Source organism: Bombus impatiens, unplaced genomic scaffold (genome assembly GCF_000188095.3).
Source record: "Bombus impatiens unplaced genomic scaffold, BIMP_2.2 scf_2222, whole genome shotgun sequence".
Lineage (NCBI taxonomy): Eukaryota > Metazoa > Arthropoda > Insecta > Hymenoptera > Apidae > Bombus > Bombus impatiens.
This window is the reverse complement of record NT_178641.1, coordinates 42076-62938: the sequence shown is the minus strand read 5'-3', so window position 1 is coordinate 62938 and position 20863 is coordinate 42076. Positions and strand designations below refer to the sequence as shown.

General features: G+C 37.4%; 1 protein-coding gene across 4 annotated transcripts in view; it reads left to right on the top strand.

Annotated features, from left to right (window-relative positions):
• The window catches only part of LOC100746401 (bumetanide-sensitive sodium-(potassium)-chloride cotransporter), a 24869-nt gene extending 4070 nt beyond the window's left edge, over window positions 1–20799 (top strand). Inside the window, exons 1-19 of one of the 4 annotated variants that reach the window (XM_012393219.3) lie at window positions 36–117; window positions 10554–10692; window positions 12004–12064; window positions 14079–14334; window positions 14909–15162; window positions 15323–15437; window positions 15531–15862; window positions 16156–16387; window positions 16474–16595; window positions 16694–16893; window positions 17094–17241; window positions 17467–17708; window positions 17780–17988; window positions 18149–18260; window positions 18374–18477; window positions 18849–18963; window positions 19155–19300; window positions 19446–19557; window positions 19644–20799. In XM_012393219.3, coding sequence (XP_012248642.1) covers window positions 10589–10692; window positions 12004–12064; window positions 14079–14334; window positions 14909–15162; window positions 15323–15437; window positions 15531–15862; window positions 16156–16387; window positions 16474–16595; window positions 16694–16893; window positions 17094–17241; window positions 17467–17708; window positions 17780–17988; window positions 18149–18260; window positions 18374–18477; window positions 18849–18963; window positions 19155–19300; window positions 19446–19557; window positions 19644–19779 — 3000 coding nt within the window. In that variant the 5' untranslated portion in view covers window positions 36–117; window positions 10554–10588 and the 3' untranslated portion in view covers window positions 19780–20799. Of the gene's footprint in view, window positions 1–35; window positions 118–165; window positions 369–4744; window positions 4936–10553; window positions 10693–12003; window positions 12065–14078; window positions 14335–14908; window positions 15163–15322; window positions 15438–15530; window positions 15863–16155; window positions 16388–16473; window positions 16596–16693; window positions 16894–17093; window positions 17242–17466; window positions 17709–17779; window positions 17989–18148; window positions 18261–18373; window positions 18478–18848; window positions 18964–19154; window positions 19301–19445; window positions 19558–19643 lie in introns of those variants that run through there. The other 3 variants (XM_024371878.2, XM_003494357.4, XM_012393218.3) reach the window with 3 other exon arrangements.
• Window positions 20800–20863: the final 64 nt, after the last annotated feature.

Here is a 20863-nt window from a genome sequence, read left to right as displayed (position 1 = left end):
AAGAGGAATTGACCGGAGAACTTGTGTTAAAAAAAAAAAAAAAAAAAAAAAAAAAGAACAGTTATCGTCGAGTACGATCGAGGACAATACTTTTGACTTTCAAACGATAATGGACTAGTACGTATCAGTTTTAACCGGTAAAACAATCGACCGTTCTAACTTACGACATCTCTCGTTGTCCGGTAAATGTATTCGTGGCGACCGATGGAATCAGACAACTGGTTTTTAATTGGTGACGCGCGTAGCGACGATTGAACTCTACGAGGTTTGAAATGAGTCTACCCATTGACAAATACGATAATTTACGGCTCACAATTTGGCAGCGGTTGAATCGACGGTGATTATCAACGGATCGATGTTCGTTTCAGGTGAATTTTCCACTTAATTTCTGTGTGAACAGATGTTGCTTCGAAACGATTTTTGTTAATTTTCTAAATGCAACATTCTTTTCCATAGATGTGTAAAACGACAAGTAAAGAGATAAAGACGAAACAGTTCGAATTATCGTATCGTTTATAGCAATAGAATTTCATCGGATTTTCCTTTCACTTTGCACTCGGCTAATTAAATTCGAACGCAGCACGTAGTAACGCGCAAGTAGCAATTTGTAAATATTCAAATTCGTTGAACTATAGCGACGGCGCACGGATGTTATTAAAAGTTTATGAATGAACGGCGGAATAAATTAGCGACCAAACGCAACACTTGTCACTTTCTTGCGCAGACGATAGACTATAAATCTCAATTGTTTACTAAAAGGCTTAGACTGTCTTTCGTATACCCGATGTTCTTATCGTTTCTCGCATCTAACAACGATAATCTCTTTATCGATTTAGGATAATCTGTCCTATCTCATTTATGACGTACGAATTAAATAATCACGGAAGGAAGATTTGTTCAAAGAACGACATTACGTATGGTGGACTAACATTTTTTGTAACGACGTTATTTTTACATTATTTTATACAAAAATAGCAGTGACCTGTCATAAACCATAATATTCTTCACAGCCACGTTTCCATGGCCGTCCGTTCGTCTCTCTATCCGTAATTTTTTAATGGAATTATTCCGTTCTTTCAAAAAAGATTGTAAACGTCTATGTTTATCGAAATGACTCGTGTACGTTTGTATAACCGCATTAGCTCGGATGACAAGGGGTCGGCAAAAGTTCAATAAATCGCGGCGCCGAGTAAAATTTCATCTCAACGAGTGTTTTGCTTTACCGCGATTCTATCGTCGCTTCGTCGTCGCGTGAATAATTCTTCGTACGCGACTATGTTTAATCACTCGAAGCAATGGTCTAGCATTCTCGCAATTTATTCTCATTTCTGGCAATAGTTTTAAGCAAGGCAACGAATGGAGACGTCATAAATATCGTCGTTAACGACTTAAGTGATGAAGTCACGGCTAGTATATGCGAATCGCTTTGCTAATAAAAAAAAAAAGTTACTGGCATGTGCATCTTTGTGCAGAAATCGGTTCTGACCGGAAATATTCGGTTATTTTCTTTCTGCTTCGAGCCACGCTCTAACGTTCTCGTCCATCTTCCATCGTGTTAGTTGTACGGCTGTACGTACTTGAAACGTATCGTGCGAACGCGTCTGTATCGATGCTTGCACGAATTTTACTTGATCTCTGTAGCTAAAACATCCTTTACGACGGTACGTTACGTTTTCAGGAAAAAGGGAACCTGGCCAAAAGTATCAAAAATATGCCAATTAGTGGCATTCGTTCTCCGTACGCAGTTGATCGTATCCTCTGAAGTAACTGTGCGATACTTGCAAGAGGCGAGGATCGTCGTGAAACGCAACGATCGTTGAAATAAAATTCTATGTTTAATTGCAACGATCGATAGACCGTTGATTTCTTACCGTCGATTTTTATCGATCCGAACTTAATTCCTTTATAAGCGAAAGCTTTGTAACACGAGTATAACAAACGTAGATGATAAATAACTGCAATTTGAAGGACCGACAGGCTGTGCAACTAAAAATCGGAAGAAGACAGAAATTTAATCAGCTAAGTGGTCGATGTGCGGTTAATTTTGATTACTTTATAGTCACGTGGTAAGATCGACGCGCATGCAATTTTCAAAAAGAATTCTTTGATTCTATTAGCAACCGTTGCTGGAAGACCACCACTTTTATAGTAAAAAATTATTCGATTCTTTTGTGTAAGAATATCGGAGTACGAGGAAGATGATGGCCGCCGAAGACTTCGCAAATTCTGCGTCAGGCAATCAATTTGCGTTTTATTAGTCGATGAATTTCCTAAGACTATAGACAATTGGGATTCCCATCGTTGGGAAATAAAAGCAAAGAAACGCTTATATAAAAGTAGTCGTTACGTAGAATCAAAGATGAAAAAAACAGCTTATTAAGAAAATCATCGATCGAACACTACACGATTGGTTAGTTTTGACAGACTTTCTGTCTATCAGTTTCAAAGAAAACCGGGACGTTGCGTAATTGATTGGAAGAGTAACATTCCAACGTTATGGCTATGTTCGAAACGGTTAAACGGTCGTAAAATACTAAACACTAGCTTCTATACTTGAAACATTGCCCGCGGAAAATTCATTCTCGTGGAGGGCGATTTTGTCAAGAATCGTTCGACGTTCCTGAAAATTTCGCAGACGGAACCTATAGGAACCTGAGATTTAAAGAGACACCAGATATACAGAATTACATTTCATACCGACCACTTAATAAAAAATTCTTTCATTCGTAAACATACATTGGAATAAACGATAACAAAGCGGTGACATACGCGGCTATGTGTTGTCATAGAAGAAAGTAAATCGACGCTATCAAACGATTAGCATAAGAAAACAAAATAAGGCGTTATCGAACGAAAACGAATTGCATCGCTATCAGTCAGACATATCACGAAACATATCGCGATAAGTCCAGTTTAGTAGACGTTTAACGCTCCCGAAATTCGCGAGATTGCCCTCCGCTAGGCCGGATGTGTTGCCCAAACAATGGTTTCCGTTCGAGTAGCCCGAACAATTTAGAAATGTAAAGCAAGGAAACTGTGCGCCAGAATAAATTAAAAAACTCGTGGAAAGACGATCAACGATCGGTCTTCTCCCATGATAAATAATTCTATTACGTTCGTGTTTCTACTATGGTTCGATAACGTATCGCTTCAAGGTCTGCTTAGAAGCGTGGGTGTGTCTCCTGTTAAGGCGCAACGTCACAATTTGCGTTCATAATGCTCCATCCTTCGTCTAGGATGTGTAGAAATTTATCGATCGAAAGTAGAACCAGGTGTTTTATGGGTAAACATCTTTATTCGACAAATAAATTCCGTGTCCTGCTGCTTTGTATCAAAATATTATTCAAAACGAACAGGGGACGAAAAATACGCGTTTTAGATACGTCATCCTTTGCATCGTTCGCGCCTCGAATATCATTCACGGTACACGTAGAAAACCGATAGATGTAAATTATAAAAGGTTTATTCGAAAATGTTTAAGACGTTTACTCTGTTTCAAGTTATGCCACTATCAACGCCAACACGCGATAACCTCGAAAGTTTGAAATGTCGTTTTTACGTTCAAATAACATCGTACGATATTTGAAAATGAACCCCCATAAATTTCACAAACAATATTACTTTCATCGCGTATCTCACCTACGTTCGAAACACGTATCACGAAACGATGCACGTATTTTAAACAACGCGTCGACAACAACGTGTTTATCGAACTTTGGTCTCCTGTTTCTCCGTTGATATCCAATTAATATCCAACATTTTTTTACGCAGTCCGATCGATATATTTTATATTGCCAGTGGAGGTTTGCGAAACACAGTTTACTAGCTAGCTAGTAATTTCTCTAGCATGATAGTAAAATAAAATGGATAACGTTCCGCGAATACGACAACATTCGAAGCAAACAAAAACATATTCGACAACTATACTTTTATGTAATTTAATATCTTTATTAGCATAAATAAAAGATTTATTTCGCCCAATAAAGTGTTGAAACAGGTACTTTGCCTTGAATATTTTCTTTATATCTCTGCATGTAACATGTTTTAATTAACCTTGAACGCATAAAAATCCACACCTCACCGATAACTGGTCTCCTGCGTCCTAAAACGAACTTCAAATATAAGAACTGACGGTCTTTCTCTGACCTTAATAAATCCGACCTTACGATAGTACCGTATATAAGGAACAACCCTAGAAAAAAGGAGCGGGGTGAAAGGGTCGGATCGACGAAGACATTCGGCTCGACGAAGACATTCGGCTCACGAAGAAGTACTTCAGTAGCACCCTCGAAAAATGTCAATCACTCCGCAATGCCCAAACAACCCTAAGCTGCCAGGGAAAAAAGAACCCTCTACGCGGTAAATCGAATCCCGACTCTCCACTTCCATCCCCTTCTGCTTTATCCTTGATCGGATGTGACACGAGCCTCGTCCTTCCTGTCTTCATCTCGAGATCCTAGGAAAGTTGGACGACGCCGATACAACGTTACTAATTGATACGGCATCGATTTCGAGGTATCGGGTCTTTGACTCGTTCGCCAATAAACCAAGTTTCTCCTTCTTCTTTCTGCGGGCGCGTTATTCTTTCGCGCGTTTGCGAAGCCGAAGCCCCCGCGTGTGGACACGCGTATGACGTGTGTTACACAGCGTTGTGGTGGCGGTGATATACGCGCGCGCGCATACAACCGCGTGTGTATTTAAGTAGATGTGCACGCGTGTGTTTGAAAGAGTTTTATGGGGAAAGGGAAGCACGACGCATGCTTCCTTCCTTAATGTCGGCCGGCTCGAGGGATTCGAGTGTTGCACGGTGTGTTCAGTGGCTCGCGTTGGATCTCCGCTGATCGGTCTTACCGTCGCCGAGTGGATCGCGTGCGATCCGTGAATCGGTCGATCGTGTTCCCAGGCTCCCGTTTCGATTGCCAGCCTCGGCATCCCGTGAGTGACAATTCCGTTTTGCGATCCGTTTTCGAAAGGATGTCCTTTCTCTCTTTTTTTTTTTTTTTCTCGCGTTCTGCTCTCTTTTTTCTTCTTTTTCCACGCGTTTCTGCCATAGATCTTGTGCACTGTGCTTTTGCATGATCGGATAGATCGACGAGTGTGCTGTGCTCTTTTGTTCGTTTCGTAAACCGTTTGCAACGTGTACGTTCAATTTTTTCATAGTGCATGGAGGAATGGTGGAAGTTTGAACGCCGAAATGCTTCGTTTTTTTCTCTCTCGCGAACTGCGGCTTGATAGAACATCGTCGAGTGAAAGGGATATCGCAGTTTTTTTCTAATTTTGACATAATCCATCGTAGATCTAACGTTATCAAGATATTTGAAAGATACCCGATATAGTGCCTCGCAACAGGGTGAAAATTGGGTGGAAAGCATGTAAGAGATACGCGTTGTACTTTATTCGTTTTTTATACACGTGCAAATCTCTTATGGCTACGTGGACAGGTGTATGGTGCTTTTCTATCGCGACAGTTTGACGTAATTTATCGATAAGTAAAATGGCGTTGTTCGTCTGAGAGCGTGTTTCGAGGTTTACGTTTGAAACAAGAATCGTCTACGTAATTAGACTTTTAGAATTAATCCAAACGTGCGCAATGTCTTTTTAGGATCGTAAAGTACAACGCGAATAAAAGAATAATCGAGCGTAAGAGAAAAATCCAGTGAATACGTTTAGTTTTAATCACGAGTAGAAAAAAGTTACGTTATTTTGAAAAACATAGAAAAGAAACTTACGTATGATATTTGGGTTAATGCCATTTTACGAGTTAGTTTGCGATTCCTAATAAATATTGAAATCTTTTTTACGTTGATTGATTTATCAACTCAGCCTAAATCTTATCTCTAGTTACGATCAAACGATGCTACACATTGCGTAAAGTGTAATTTTGGATTACTTTCACAACGAAGAGGTTTACATATTAGATGTTCATACTGTGGGACAAGGTAACTTTGTGATGCTAATTTGAGCCATTTATGTACGCGGATTGATTCTCAATAACTGTACACTGTAACAACGTGAATATGTTCTAAATGAAAGTCTTGCCTCTGTTTGTCGCGAATATTTTTAAACTCGCTATCACACGTTATTATATTTGATCTCATTTGAAATATTATAGCGAAAAGAATCGTCACGTTCCTTGGAATTCAACTCTTCATTCAATCAAATCGTAACTCTACTTATCTTATATTCTAATTATTATTCTATAAAATTGATAATAGCAATTTATAATCAATATTCTAGCAATAACAATGAAAATGTAATAAAATGAGCAACGCTGCTAAAACGAATATACTAATTTACACGGGGTTAGTTCGAACAGAATCCTTATACGCCCACGCGATCAGCGATACCGAAGTCGAACGAAAATTATGGCGGAAACGAAAATAGAACGATTTACCAAAGAAAAATAAGTCCATGTTACAGTGTTAATTCTTATTTCACGACGTTTCGTATACAACTTTGAAGTTGAGTTGCAGGCGTACGCACTTAAACCGAGACTCGAAACTAGTTGAGTCCACTATAAACCCTCCAACGTGTCTGTATACAATGTATACAAGGTCGTACATACATAGAGAACGTAACGTAATCAAGAATTTTTTAGCGTAAACTGTTATCTGCGTGTTGCTAAACGCAGAGTTATGCTTTCGAATAAGAAATCTCGCGAACTTTTTCCTTGCCACGGTATCCGTGAATTTTAACCCACATTTTAACTCCAGCTTCTTCAAATTTTAATTCCAGTCGTTCGTGTCTTTATGTTACCGTAATTATATCCCTTCCTCGAATATTATTACCGCTATTAAATAATACCGCTATTAAAAAATTATATTATTACTGTTTTCACGTTCTCTTCGATTTCTTCTATACTTTTAAATTCTTATCTCTGTAACTATATTCCGATGAAATTCGAAGAAGACCAGACAAATTTTAAGAATACCACGATTTTCTGTCAGTTCCATCTACCAGAATCAGCCAAATTTCCGATCGGTTTTGGTTCAGACTCGCTTATTTCTATTCGACTCGATGCTTGACATTCGGAAGCCAAGAAACTCCAGCATTTGTATTCATCGAAACAAACGTCTTCGTACGTAAATTTGAAACTTGAAAATTTTGATAGATTAGAATATCGACGAAAATAATAACGCGGATAGAAGATCAAGTTTAGATATTTTTCAGTGAGAAACTTCCCGGCATTTTCACGTAGAAATATGCAGCAAACCGTAAATGATATCGTTGCTACAGCCGAAGTTTGCCTTGAATTTCTGACTTGTTAAATAATGCTTTTGAACAGTACAACGCTATTTTTATCTGTCGTGCTAGTAATCACCAATAGTTTGCGAGACAAAACGATATGGTAAATTACAATTTCTTCGAGAAGACCTTGCACTGTTTTTCCAATATTATTTTCACGTATGGTCGATCATATCGATGATTAATTATCGATGTTACGTCGCCGAGCTTTTCTCTTTTTCATTCTTTTCCAAATTTCATTAAGGAGCCGATCGAATCGTTAGATCGGCGCATAAGAAAACTTGTTTCTTCCAAGTTCCAATTGATCGCATCAATGTCGTCCATTAGAAATTTCCTATAAATGACACACTTATTAAAAATCCTAATCATTGCACTATTATTCCGATTGATTAGATCGCATTCCTTTCCATACGTTCGAGCTCGGCATTCCATTGTTTTGATAAGGATTGTGAAAACATCATAGAAAGGGATGATAAAGTCTCTTCGGTCAACATCATTTAACGTTACGTTATTTTCGTTCACGCTTACTGATTTTATTCGATTATTCAGTTCGACTGCTGCGAATGAATTTGAATCGATCAGTCGATGCTATCGTTCCATCAAACTTGTAACAATTATTAATATTTATGGTACAGAAGATGTACGAAGGGAAGATCGTACGAAGAAAGTGAATTACGACGCGACGATACCGATTGTTCTCGTGTTCCATTTGCGGTACAAAGAGAAGCACAATTGAAAAGTTGAAACGATAAGCAACGTCGAGTTGTCGATCGAAAAAATTTTGTAGAGTACAAAAACAATAGCGTAACAGTGTGTTGGAAGATTAATCAAATAATAATCCTTAGAGATTAGGTTTGAAGATAATTCGCGATTATCTGTTGCATTTCATAGACATTGAATTGAACTTTAATTGCGTTGGAGTAGTATAGAGATATATTTTATGGAACATAAAGGAACAACGGCACTCAAATATAAATTTAACGCAACTGGCCAAAGATACATACAAATTATCCTTATTTTGAAATATGTTCTATTTCTCTATTTATATTTGACGTTCGCGTTCACGATCACGGTCATGGGCATGAGCTGTTTGGCAAAATTCTAGATACCAAGCTAGAAACCGGTAGGAAAAATGTGTCGAAAATTTATTTGCTTTGGCATCGCATCGCAACGCATCACACGATTCAAGGTAGATGTAAAAGAAGCTTACCGAATATACGGAGATACAGAAACCATATGATATCGTGCAGTTATAACTAAGCGAAGTAACAAAATTAATAGATGTTTTCAAATGGAAGATCAATTCGATATTAAGGATATAGCGTTCTTAAAAATTTCTCTCGGACGAAACCTGCGTGATAAATATCTCGTATCGAGACGAGTAACTGGCACTCGATACGGTAATTCTTCCAGTATTATCCAATTCAAAAATTATCCATGGTAATTTCAAATGACTCACCGTATGCGTCATCATATTTTGAGTTCGCTATCGTAATGAATAAAAATGTGCAAATGACGCGCAAAGATATGCGTTAAAAGTAGCGATAATGTTGCTTAATTATTCGCCTGCGACACTTGCGTTTCAATATATACAACAGGCTGCAATGCCGTTTCAAATAACCGAACTAATTACGGACGCTCTTTAAGCATTAACTTTTCAAAAACTCGAGTACCGTGTCGTTTGATAGCGATTAATTATTTTCCAATGTCGATTTTACCTCGATCCTTCAGTTCGCGCGACTAACTTGCATTCGAACGTGGTAATCGATTTTCATCCCCTTGCTTCTATATCGAAAATCGCTTAAAACTGTGAATGAAGCTAGGAACATTGGAAATATCGAAATAAAGGAACATTGTCCTATTTATAATAATCTTTGTACGCGTCAATAAATTACTATAAAAGATTATCAAATTAGATTTTAACGATTCGACCACACCTCGTCCAAAGAGGACTTAGAAACGCGTGCTGGCGTTTATTGGCGCCAGCCTTCTGTTCTCAGGACAGTTTTCTGAAAACGTAGTGTCAATATTCTCGGTAGGGTCAGGATGAATGAAACTCGAGTTTAGCCATTCGCCAGGCGTTACGAATTCCGGGATCATGGCCAAATAGTTTCGAGAGAATTTCTCGCGACGACGCAACGACGAACGGAAGAGGCGAAGTATTTCGCGAGGGCTCGAACGCTTTCGCTCGAACTTGGAGGCAACGGATGCGGCTTTCTTCGAAAATCTATTTTTCCGTCGACCTCCGCGCACACGCGACTCCACTTTCTGCCTCTCTGACTTGACGATCTTCAAAAATACGCGAAGGCTACAAGGATGAGCGGGTAAACAGGCGGTGGAATCAGCTCGAGTATGCGCGCATCGTCCTGTTTCTGTTTTTTCATCTCTCTCATTATCTTAGGGGAGAAGTCAGCTGGCAGATTTGAATAATCGAACGAGGAAAGACGGTGAATCATGAGTTTTTCGACTCTGATTGATACGTTTTTCTGGTTGATCGATGGCGACGCTTGGAACGCTGTTCTTCGACTCTTTCACATTTTCTTCCTTCAGAAAGATAAAAATGACCGTGGTATGAAACGATTGTTCTTCGTTTGATATAGATACGTAGATTTTCACAGAGCTATAATCTTGCAAATTTTCGCGTTAATACTCGTCGAATGTTAAACAGGAAGTACGATAATGCAAGGATTTTCTCAAAGAGTGATGCTAATTAGAGAATATTTTTCACGGTATTCGTGTATTACATGAATTTGCACGTAACGAGTCTACGCCGTAGAATAAAAGACTCTTTTGATTTTTCACGCGTCCTGGAAACTCGATTGATACGTTCACGGCAGCGAGTAAGGGTTAAATTTGGCGATTCGACGAAACGCGAATTCCTTTCAAACGATTAAGTCGATTCGCTGAGTGCACGCGCTACGCGGCATTACAGGAACATTTCAATTTTACTAATTTCCTATTTCCGGGAATGATAATAAACTTATCGTCGCACGCTCACACTTTGGCACATTTATCGCGACAGTTTGCCAAATATTTTAGATTTCACAGGTGATCATATTTTCGTCACTCGAACGACACGCACTCGGTTACAATTCTACTGGCATTGTCCCAGCAATCTGACAAATCTTTTATTAGATTTCTACAGAATGTACATCAACGGCGTAAATTACGTAACGTAAAATGATCACGATCTCGGTCAATTTGTCAAACATCTTTCTCGCCTTTATCTGCGTCTATTGTGTAATACAAGTATCTCGTTATAAAGGCTTATAATTGAAACTAAAAGCGCTTTTTCCTTATCATTGCAGATTCAACGAGACGCTGTTGATTTGTACTTAAAACTATGGATGATGAGGTGATTAGTGGAGGCCAAAATAACAAGAGATCACCAATGACCCTAAACGTTAGCGGCTTGTGGGACGTGGTGCCACGATTAGATCATTATAGGTATGTGTATGTGTATGTGTGTGTGGGGGCGTGCGAAACTATACCGTAAAAATAATACCTGTATGCGTTTATTCGAAGAAACAGGTTATAACATCGAATATAAAAATAAATCCTCAAAAATTCCGAAAGGATGCACAGTGACTCGTTGAAAATAACGCTACGCGTTTAGAATCGACTTTAAATTAAAGGATACAGCGCGAGCGTTCTTCGTCCGACAGACGACGATTTATTGTAATTTTACCATTATTATTGTCCCAGCGAGAAAAGCTATTTCTATGTTTCACAATAACGTGTACGTATTTTTTCTGTTTTACGTTTAAGAGATTAATGATTTTCCGATACTTTGTTGACGAAACGAAACAGTTAATTTCTCAATATCGGTCGGAGGGACGTATCTCCTACCTAATTAGCTATTTCTTGCAACGTTATTTAAAAGCCCGTTTCCTCTAAACGAGGAAATAATTTGCTTTTTTTTTTTTCTTTTGGCGACACAATAAAATTACTTGGTTATCCATCGATCGTTAAATTGTTTCTTTCACAGTTAATAAAAATCATTAGACATATTTAATTTACAATTTTCAAAGGTCTCGCCGTTATTTTCTACGGAGTAAAATCTCGTTCGAACAAAGATTCTATAATTGAGATTATTTCTGTAACAAATTAAAGTATGTCGTTCTTCCTATCAAATGTTTATCTTCAAAAATTAAACAATAATATGCTTTCAACAAGGTTGAAACTCTCGACGTCTATTTCGGTATCACTTACTACGTACTTGCCTCCTACGTGCTTTCCTTCTCAGTTGCGACAAATTTTTTCCCTGAGATCGATTTTCTCGCGTAGCATTTGTCCTTAATGTCTTTGAAAGTTGACAGAAAGTACACGACCACCGAGTAGTGGATATCTCGGATGTTCTGTCATTTCTTTCTATGTAACTGCAACTATGTAACTACAGTCTTGTCACTAGAACTACAATTTGTAACTCTTATTAAATTAAATCTTAAACGCTTGCGATAAAGCAATGGATATGCTTCTGGAAATAAATCATCTCGTTTGAACTATTATTTGAACCATTGGTATTATAATAAAACGCAAGAGATAAAAGTACATTTCACATCTAACGTTACATGGAAGATCTTGTTAATTATTCCATGATTTTAGGGATACTGTTCCCAATTTCGTGAAAAATTCTCCTGCCGAACATTATCTAATTGTCCATTCCTCAAATCGTTCGACAGTTTATTCTAACTTAATTAGCCGCTGTAGGCTCACTAATACCATTACCGAAATTCACAGGCACGTTTCTGTTTGTAGATTGAGTCGTCGTGCTAAGAGGCCATCGCTGAGCACCCTGCACGAAGGAAATCTTATAAAGGTAAGATTGCCACACCCTGTAGACATTTGTCGTACTACCCCTTGTTTCTAATATCATCGAATGCATCGAAAGATATCTCGTAATCGTTGAGGTTCTCGCATCCGTGCGTTAATTATTTTTCATTCGTTGAATAGAATATGATGTTCGATGATAATGTGTCTCATTGATCGCACGAGAATTCAATGGCAAAAAAATCTGCAGTTTCCAAAGTATTATAACGGGTAGGCGGAGTCACCGTTAAACGTGAACATAAAATTCTATAAATTTGATCTCGCGACAGATTCGCCAATTTCTCCCTTTCTCTTTTACGTCATAATTATCCTTTGTGATATATTTCCATCGTGTTTGTCTCCAAGTAACGTAAAACGCTACATTATTAAATCGAATACACGTCATAGTTATTAACGACGGTTGCTTCAAATATTACAACAGAAAACGCTTTAGCGCAATGTGAATAAAGGGGATGAAATAGTATGGTCGGCTTCGTGTTTCGACATAATCGGAAATACGTAAATTTATACACGTCGGTGAAGTGTTAACGACGCGTGTAGGAATATAGGTCACGTATCCCATTTGCAAATGTGCGAATGAAACGCGCGACAGAGAAGGGATTAGAAATGCAAATGCAACAACATTCATTAGATATATATATATATATACGTGCAATTGTTCGTAGAAACCGAGTATTTTTCATCGATGACTCACAATCGGTTTAAAGAATCGTCGCGTTCCTTAAAAGACTCGAACAGGTGAACTATTTTCTCGTGTTCCTCCGCTTCTCATTTGCATTTCCGTTGTACATTTAAGATAAAATTCCTGTCGAGTGCTCTCTAACGAACAGGATAAAGGTATTTTCAACACGAAGAGAGTTAATTGCCAAATATTATACGAGATACTCCAAATTCTTAGATTGACGTACTGTTTTCGAGGAAATGAAGTGAACGTTGCATAACGCGTGCATTAGAAGTGATAAAGCTAATCTCGACTCGTCTCGTCGTAGAGTCAAATAACACCCGGAGGAGCTGCCTCCCTCGGCAAGGACGATCGAACTTATAACGAGAGACGTGAGGGAGACAGTATATTAAGTTTACACAGCAGTAAATACCAGCTGCGAGAGAAATTAGAAAAGATATCAATTTTGAAATCCCCGTCGTTCTCGAAGGTCATTGTAATAAGTTTGATAATGAAACGCGACATAATGCGTTTATCCGATTATTATTTATCCATATTTTTCTTCGGTAAATTATTCACGTTAAGAAATTATCATTTTTCGGGTACAAAGATACATTCATAGACTAACAAAATTTGCCTTATTTATCTCTTTTAAATGTTATATCGAATTGTACGCGATTGTTGGTATCCTCTTCGTCCATGTAAAACTACTCTCAACTCTCTGAACTCTCTGAACTCTCGAAACAATACGAAGATCGGACTCTGTATTTCCAAATCCTCTGACGAAAACTATCGCATACGTTGCAATCTTCAAAGATAAACAACGATCACATACGTACGGATTATCACATTGTCCATCCATCTCAATATTGCATTGCACGAACATCGCGGGCATATTATTGTGTTACTAAAGCCGAATTTACACCGTTCCTCCAAAGTGAAACGACGTAAATTCGACTTGTGTAAACAAGGTGTCAACTACGTTTATTTATTCGTAATTCTTCGAATTCGACTGCAACATTTTAGGAACATATTTTCCAAGTGTTGTATCATTGATTTATCAAAAAAAAAAAAATCGATTTTTCAGTCTTGTTGCACGAGAATCCCTCTTTAACCGAAGCTTCTGTGAAAGATATTAAATTTGAGAGAAGCAACATGGAAGTCCTAAAATGTTTCAATTATAAATCAGTTAATTAGTTAATATTTGGAAAAATTCATCGAATTTCGTTGAATACGAAATCTCGATGAAACTATGCGCGATTAGAATTTTATAGAAAAGAATGACACCTCGTATACACCGATTTAACAGAGGGAAACAGAGAGATAAATTTGGAAATTTCAGGACCCAAATATAGAGGCTGGTCAAATCGGAGTAACTCAGCAAGGACACACGGGAATAAAACTAGGATGGATCCAGGGTGTCCTCATACCATGTCTGCTCAATATATGGGGTGTAATGCTTTTCCTGCGGCTGTCATGGGTAGTAGCACAGGCGGGCATACTGCAGAGCATCATCATAATCGGAATATCGGCAGCTGTCTGCGTCATCACAACGCTTAGCCTGAGCGCAATTAGTACTAATGGGGAAGTAAAGGGAGGTGTGTTACGGGTCCCCCGTTCTTTCTCGTCCTCTTTTTTCCTTTTTCCAAGGAGTGGTGCCATGTACTTTGTAGTCGTTACATTCGCCTCGCCAGAGTCGAACATTGACAATTGGTTTTTCCACGAAGTGGAAAGTCGTCCTTGAAAAATAACCGCGCGATATCCCAGTTGCAACGATTTGCCTATAAAAAAAAATGCAAATATGTACATTATGAGAAATTTCCCACTGATAGATCTCTTTCTATTCTAATATTTGTCTTATCCACTTTTATGGAATACCGTTTCGATCTTATTAAAACTGACAGAATTCTAATACGTGCCATCATTTTCAAACTATATGTTCAAAGAGACTGGATTTTGAATATTTCAATTAATGTCGAAATTTTTCGTATGTAACACGCTGTAAATCTTAATTCGATGATCTTCTCGTAAAAGCTCTCGAGAGAAACTTCTTTCCTCCTCACGAATTTCATTTCCCCCCTATTTACTTCCATAGAAACGAAAGAAAATCGTATTACTATATTTCTAAATAAGTCGTTAAGTCCAATGACGTATAAGTTGAAATTTCTATAGGTGGTATATATTTCATCATATCACGGACTCTGGGAGCGGAATTTGGAGCCTCGGTAGGAATCGTTTTTGCATTTGCAAATGCAGTTTCGGCATCGATGAATACCATTGGTTTCTGCGACTCCCTGAACGATTTGTTACGAGAGCATAACATGCAAATCATTGACAATGGGGTAAACGACGTTCGAATCGTCGGAATAATCGCGTTGATCGTTATGATCATGATTTGCGCGATTGGAATGGAATGGGAGTCAAAGGTATTTATTTTATGTATTTCGATAGAAAAATTAATCGTTTTCGTGTGTCGTACAAGTCCGTGTTTTGCTCTGCTGCATATGTAAATAATTTAATGCTTCTAACTTCCAAATATTTTCTTTTTTTTTTTTTTAAGATGTTTGATAAAACGAGTTCTTTCAGGCTCAAAACTTCCTTATAGCCATCATCGTCGCAGCTATTTTCGATTTTCTGATTGGTACTATCATAGGACCTAAGAATACGACGCAAGAAGCATATGGATTTCTTGGATTTTCCTGTACGTCAAATACGATTACTTTATAGGAGTGTATTAGACAAAAACCTATTTATACGCTATTATCTCTAAACGAATCGTTTCTTAAATTCTCAGCTGAAGTATTCATGAACAACCTGGGCCCGGATTATCGTTTTTCCGAGAACAGCAACCAAACGTTTTTCTCCGTGTTCGCCATTTTCTTTCCATCTGTAACGGGAATTCAAGCTGGCGCCAATATCTCCGGCGATTTGAAGGATCCAGCGAGCAGCATACCGATCGGAACACTTCTTGCGTTGCTAATCTCGATGCTGAGTTATGTCACTTTTGTCTTCTTCGCTGGTGGAGCGGCCCTAAGGGATGCCAGTGGGCTTGTCGGTGCAAATGATACGATCGTAAGCTGCATTCCGAACGTCAACTGCACTTACGGATTACACAACAGTTACTCGGTACGGAATTCCTGTGACACTATTTAAAACACATTAACATTAAAACGTTATCGAATATTAAAATCAAAACTATACGGAGAAAGAAATTAAAATGAAGGATATAAAATGAAATTAAAGCGAAAGTTGGAAAAATTGCTATCGTCTACCTATTTAAGTTACGAACTTATCACTCGGCTGACTTTAGTTTTAAGTTTCGTATTTCTTAAATAGATCGCAGGGCGAGCCGATTATTATTTTTCTAAAAACTTCCAGCGAATAGATTTACAGTGTAGTTTTATATTCTTTGCTCGTAGGTGATGCAACTTATGTCGGTATGGGGTCCGTTGATCTACGCCGGCTGTTTCGCGGCAACCCTCTCTACAGCGTTGACAAACTTGCTATCGGTACCACGATTGATACAGGCGCTGGGACAAGACAGAATCTATCCCGGTTTGATTTACTTCAGCAAAAGTTACGGGAAACACGGTGAACCTTATCGTGGTTACGTGCTCACGTTCTTCGTAGCAGCGTTGTTCCTCTTGATAGGTATCGAGAAATTTGCTAGTGCCGATATTAGACTTCTAGCTTTTAAATTAAAATAGCGAAATAATACAAATCATCTCACTTTTCAGCAAACTTGAACGTGGTCGCGCCTCTAATCTCAAACTTTTATCTGGCATCGTACGCGTTAATTAATTTTTGCACCTTTCACGCGGCGCTTATTCGGCCGCTTGGATGGCGACCCACATTCAGAGTGAGTAACCAAAGTAAAAAGATATTTTAAGAGCACATCTTGAATAATCAGTGGCTATCAAACAAGGAGGGAAATTCAGTGAAGCTTCTTTTTTACAGTATTACAACACCTGGTTGTCTTTGTTCGGTTTTATCACGTGCGTGTCCATAATGTTCCTCATTGATTGGGTGACTTCGCTGGTCACGTTCGTCATCATTTTCGCATTGTATCTGATAGTGGTGTATCGGAAACCAGACGTGAATTGGGGTAGCAGCACGCAAGCACAAACCTACAAGACAGCACTTTCTATCGTTTATCGGTAAGAATATTATTATAATTGCATTATTTTTCTTAAGTTAGTCAAATTCAAATATGTACCATGTACGCGATGTTACCATTTCGTATAGACACGTTTAAAGTGCGCTATTTACCAATTTTATCTGACGTCGTACTTTCTATTTTCAACTGCCTCGCGATATAACATAATTCTCAAATGTATGTTCAAATTAAATGTTGCAGATTGAATTCTATCGACGAACATGTCAAAAATTATGCTCCACAAATTTTGGCACTGAGCGGAGCTCCTGGCGCCAGACCAGCGTTACTGCATCTGGCAAATCTCATCACGAAAAACCATTCGCTACTGATTTCCGGTGAAATACACCCAGTACGTGGTTTAGATAAGTGGATTTAGACACTTTAACTTTTAAACATTCCTAAAATACTGCGTTTCCGATTAGTCGCTGTAACCACATTTTTTCAACCAGTTATTCTCTGACGATATTTTTATCTTCCACTGTCATACTAGTGTCGTGAATCCTCTCGTATCGAGAATCTAAATTGGATTTTCAAACACCCAAGATTAACAAAAACGACTTTCGTCTCTTTCCAGACTCGTTTATCGTACCGTTTACGATCGATGCGACTGAGAAACGGTTATGCATGGTTACATCAACAACGTATAAAGTCGTTCTACCATGTAGTGGAGGATTTAAGCTTCGAACGGGGTGCATCAGCTTTGATGCAAGCAACAGGTGTCGGCAAGTTGGCACCGAACGTTGTTTTAATGGGTTACAAAACACACTGGTCAACGTGTAACCACAAGGATCTGCAAGAATATTTCAATGTTCTTCAGTAAGTCAATTAGCGTTTATCACGGTATCCACGATAATGAGAATATAACGAAACTTTGTACCTGTTTCTAGTAACGCATTCGATCAGAAGTTAGCGGTAGCGATGTTACGAATCGCGGAGGGCTTAGATTGTTCGGAAGTTGCAACCGCCAATGGGGATGACGAACATGGTGTTTTAGCGCAAAGTAGCTACGATTTGACTGGAAGCACTTTGATGCACGTGGATAGCAATTTGTCAATGTCCAGCCAAATTCCAAGGGTGCAAAGCGTGCCAACGATAGGTATCTATGAGTTCGATCGATCAGGTTATGATTAGATTCGTTAAAAAATCTCTTTTCCTTTTCCTTAGCTACTTTTATCGTGATGTTTAGCAGCGTTCGAACTCTACCTGGAATTCTTCATTTGAAATTCGTTATACCGATCGATATAATTTTGTTTCAGGAACGCAATTCGTGCCGGTAGACGCTCCACAAATTGTTAGAGATTCGCCTACTCACGGAAGTGCTCGTGACCATTTGAAGAACAAACGAAAACACGCGATAGAAAAATTAATGTAGGTGAAGATTAATTTCAATGAGCATCTACAGACGTTAAGCGTTACATCTGTATTTTTGGTAATTGTGTTAATCAGAAAATGTTATTTTATATTTTAAATTATCTCTACAGGGAGAAACGGCATGCGATGACACCGGTTCCTGAACGCTTAGCGATTTTCCAAAGAAAGCACAAGAATGGTACAATCGACGTGTGGTGGTTGTACGACGATGGAGGTAATTCATAAAATGTTTACAGGTGTCTACAATCAATATCACTAATCGATATATTTATCTGACCGTATTCAATTAACCTATATTTAATTAATCTATATGATATAGATGTCTTTCTATTTCATCTAAATGATTTAATCAACAGTGTACCTTTGACTTATTCCAGCAGATAACTGAACGAGATTAATATTAATTTTCGAAGAATAATCTTTCAATAATTTCGATAGTTTCGATAGATTAAAAACGTGTCGCTTTTGTATCCGATGCATTTAACAAAAATCTTCAATGAACCACGTTACTTATTCTAAAATATTTACTTAATTTCCCAAATTAGGTGTACTCATTTTTAAGTGGTAGACATTTTTATTCAACAGGTTTGACGATTCTTCTTCCTTATATAATCAGCACACGCTCGAATTGGGAGCATTGTAAAATGCGAATTTTCGCTTTGGCCAATCACAAACAAGATATAGTGGCCCAGGAGAAGGAGTAAGTTAAATGTCCAAAAAAAGTATGATTCGATTTAGATTTTATATACTTATAAATAATCGTATAATCGAGTAGATTAAATACAAGTGATTTTTTGTTCGTATCTTCGACAAAAGAATTCTTTAATTAAAAATAGCTTTAATTAGAAATAATCGATGTGATCGTCGATCATATATATTAATAATTTACAGAATGGCCGAGATAATGGCAAAATTCAGGATAAGATATACCAGTTTGAAAATGGTAGACGACATAAGCGTTCAACCAAAGCAAGAAACGCTAGATTTCTTCGATAAACTTATATCTGACTTCCGAAAAAACGAGCCTGACAACACAGGTATTTTACCAGATTACATATACATATCTGTCCTATTTGAAAAAAGATCATTTATTTATTACGACGGAAATATATCAGTATGATCATTTCAAACGTCAATAATTATCAGGCTACTTGAAATGATAATTTCAATATCTCGTTGCAGAATGTTGTGTAACAGAAATTGAACTTCAGTCTTTAAAAGATAAGACGTACCGGCAACTCAGACTGCGAGAATTATTATTGGAGAATTCCAGTCAATCCACGTTGGTTGTAATGTAAGTGCATATTTTACTAGACGACTTGCGAAATTAATAAACGAACAAACAAGCAGTTATTTACAAATGATTTTGTTAAATTGCAGGTCGTTGCCAATGCCAAGGAAAGGAGCGGTTTCAGCCCCACTGTACATGGCATGGCTGGAAGCTTTAACTAAAGATATGCCACCAACACTCTTGATACGCGGAAATCATACTTCTGTCTTAACGTTTTACTCGTAGTTCACCGACATTATTCTTAAACAATAATATAATTTTAGTATCTAGATGAATTTACGTTGAATAACATCACGAAACCGTCTACGCAATTAGCAAAGACATCTTCTGATGTGGACAGACAGTATTCGGTATATTCATGCCAAAAGTTATATAGATACTATGATTTGTTTTCGTTTTTATACAGTATTCATTAAACGTCAAGCCCGGTGGTACTTGCTGACGAGATTATTTTAACGTAGAAATGAAAGACAACAATATATGGGACTATCAATAAATAATAGCCTCATAACTTTGATACTTATAGGACTCTAGGACGCGCTAATGAAGAAATATACACTACAACTATTCTTAGATTGTACTTTGTATTGTACTTTGAAGCGTGGAGATGTTTTATTTAGTTAGCGATCAATGACTTTTATATGATAATACACACGATTATCTTTAACATATACTATATTAATACGACATATAGTACAGTAGACAGATAAAGTAGAATTTAAATTTTCATTAAATACGATGGACTTCTTAAATACGCATTGAAGTTAATGACGTATAACTAAATAATTTAATAATAGTATGACGTACTTTATATGTTAACGTCTTTTTAACTGATCTAAATGTATAGTATTATACTTAAGCAACGAAGGACGAGATATTTCTTATTTCCCATCAGTAATATATTTTTTCATTATAGAGCTGTGTACTTATTTAAGAAAATTCTTGTTACTGAAATTCCGATTCCATAAAAAACTTATATAAATGCTTAAAGATATGATTCACTTATTTTTACAAAAGTATTTTCTATTTTAAATAATACGATACTTAATAATACAGTACTTAACTATTATTGATCATTAATTATTATCGTTATTACTGATGCTCGAATAGGAAATATTCTTTTTGTTTTCATATAACTTTTAGTTACGTATAAACAAAGTACAGAACAAAGCTTAATTGTGAATTGTTTTAAATCACGCCTCATAGATTATTTAATTAACACTAAAATAACGTAAACAATTTTCAGTACTGAACAAGTTATTATTATACTTCATTCTTTAATTTCTAAATTAATTAATTTCTAAATTAA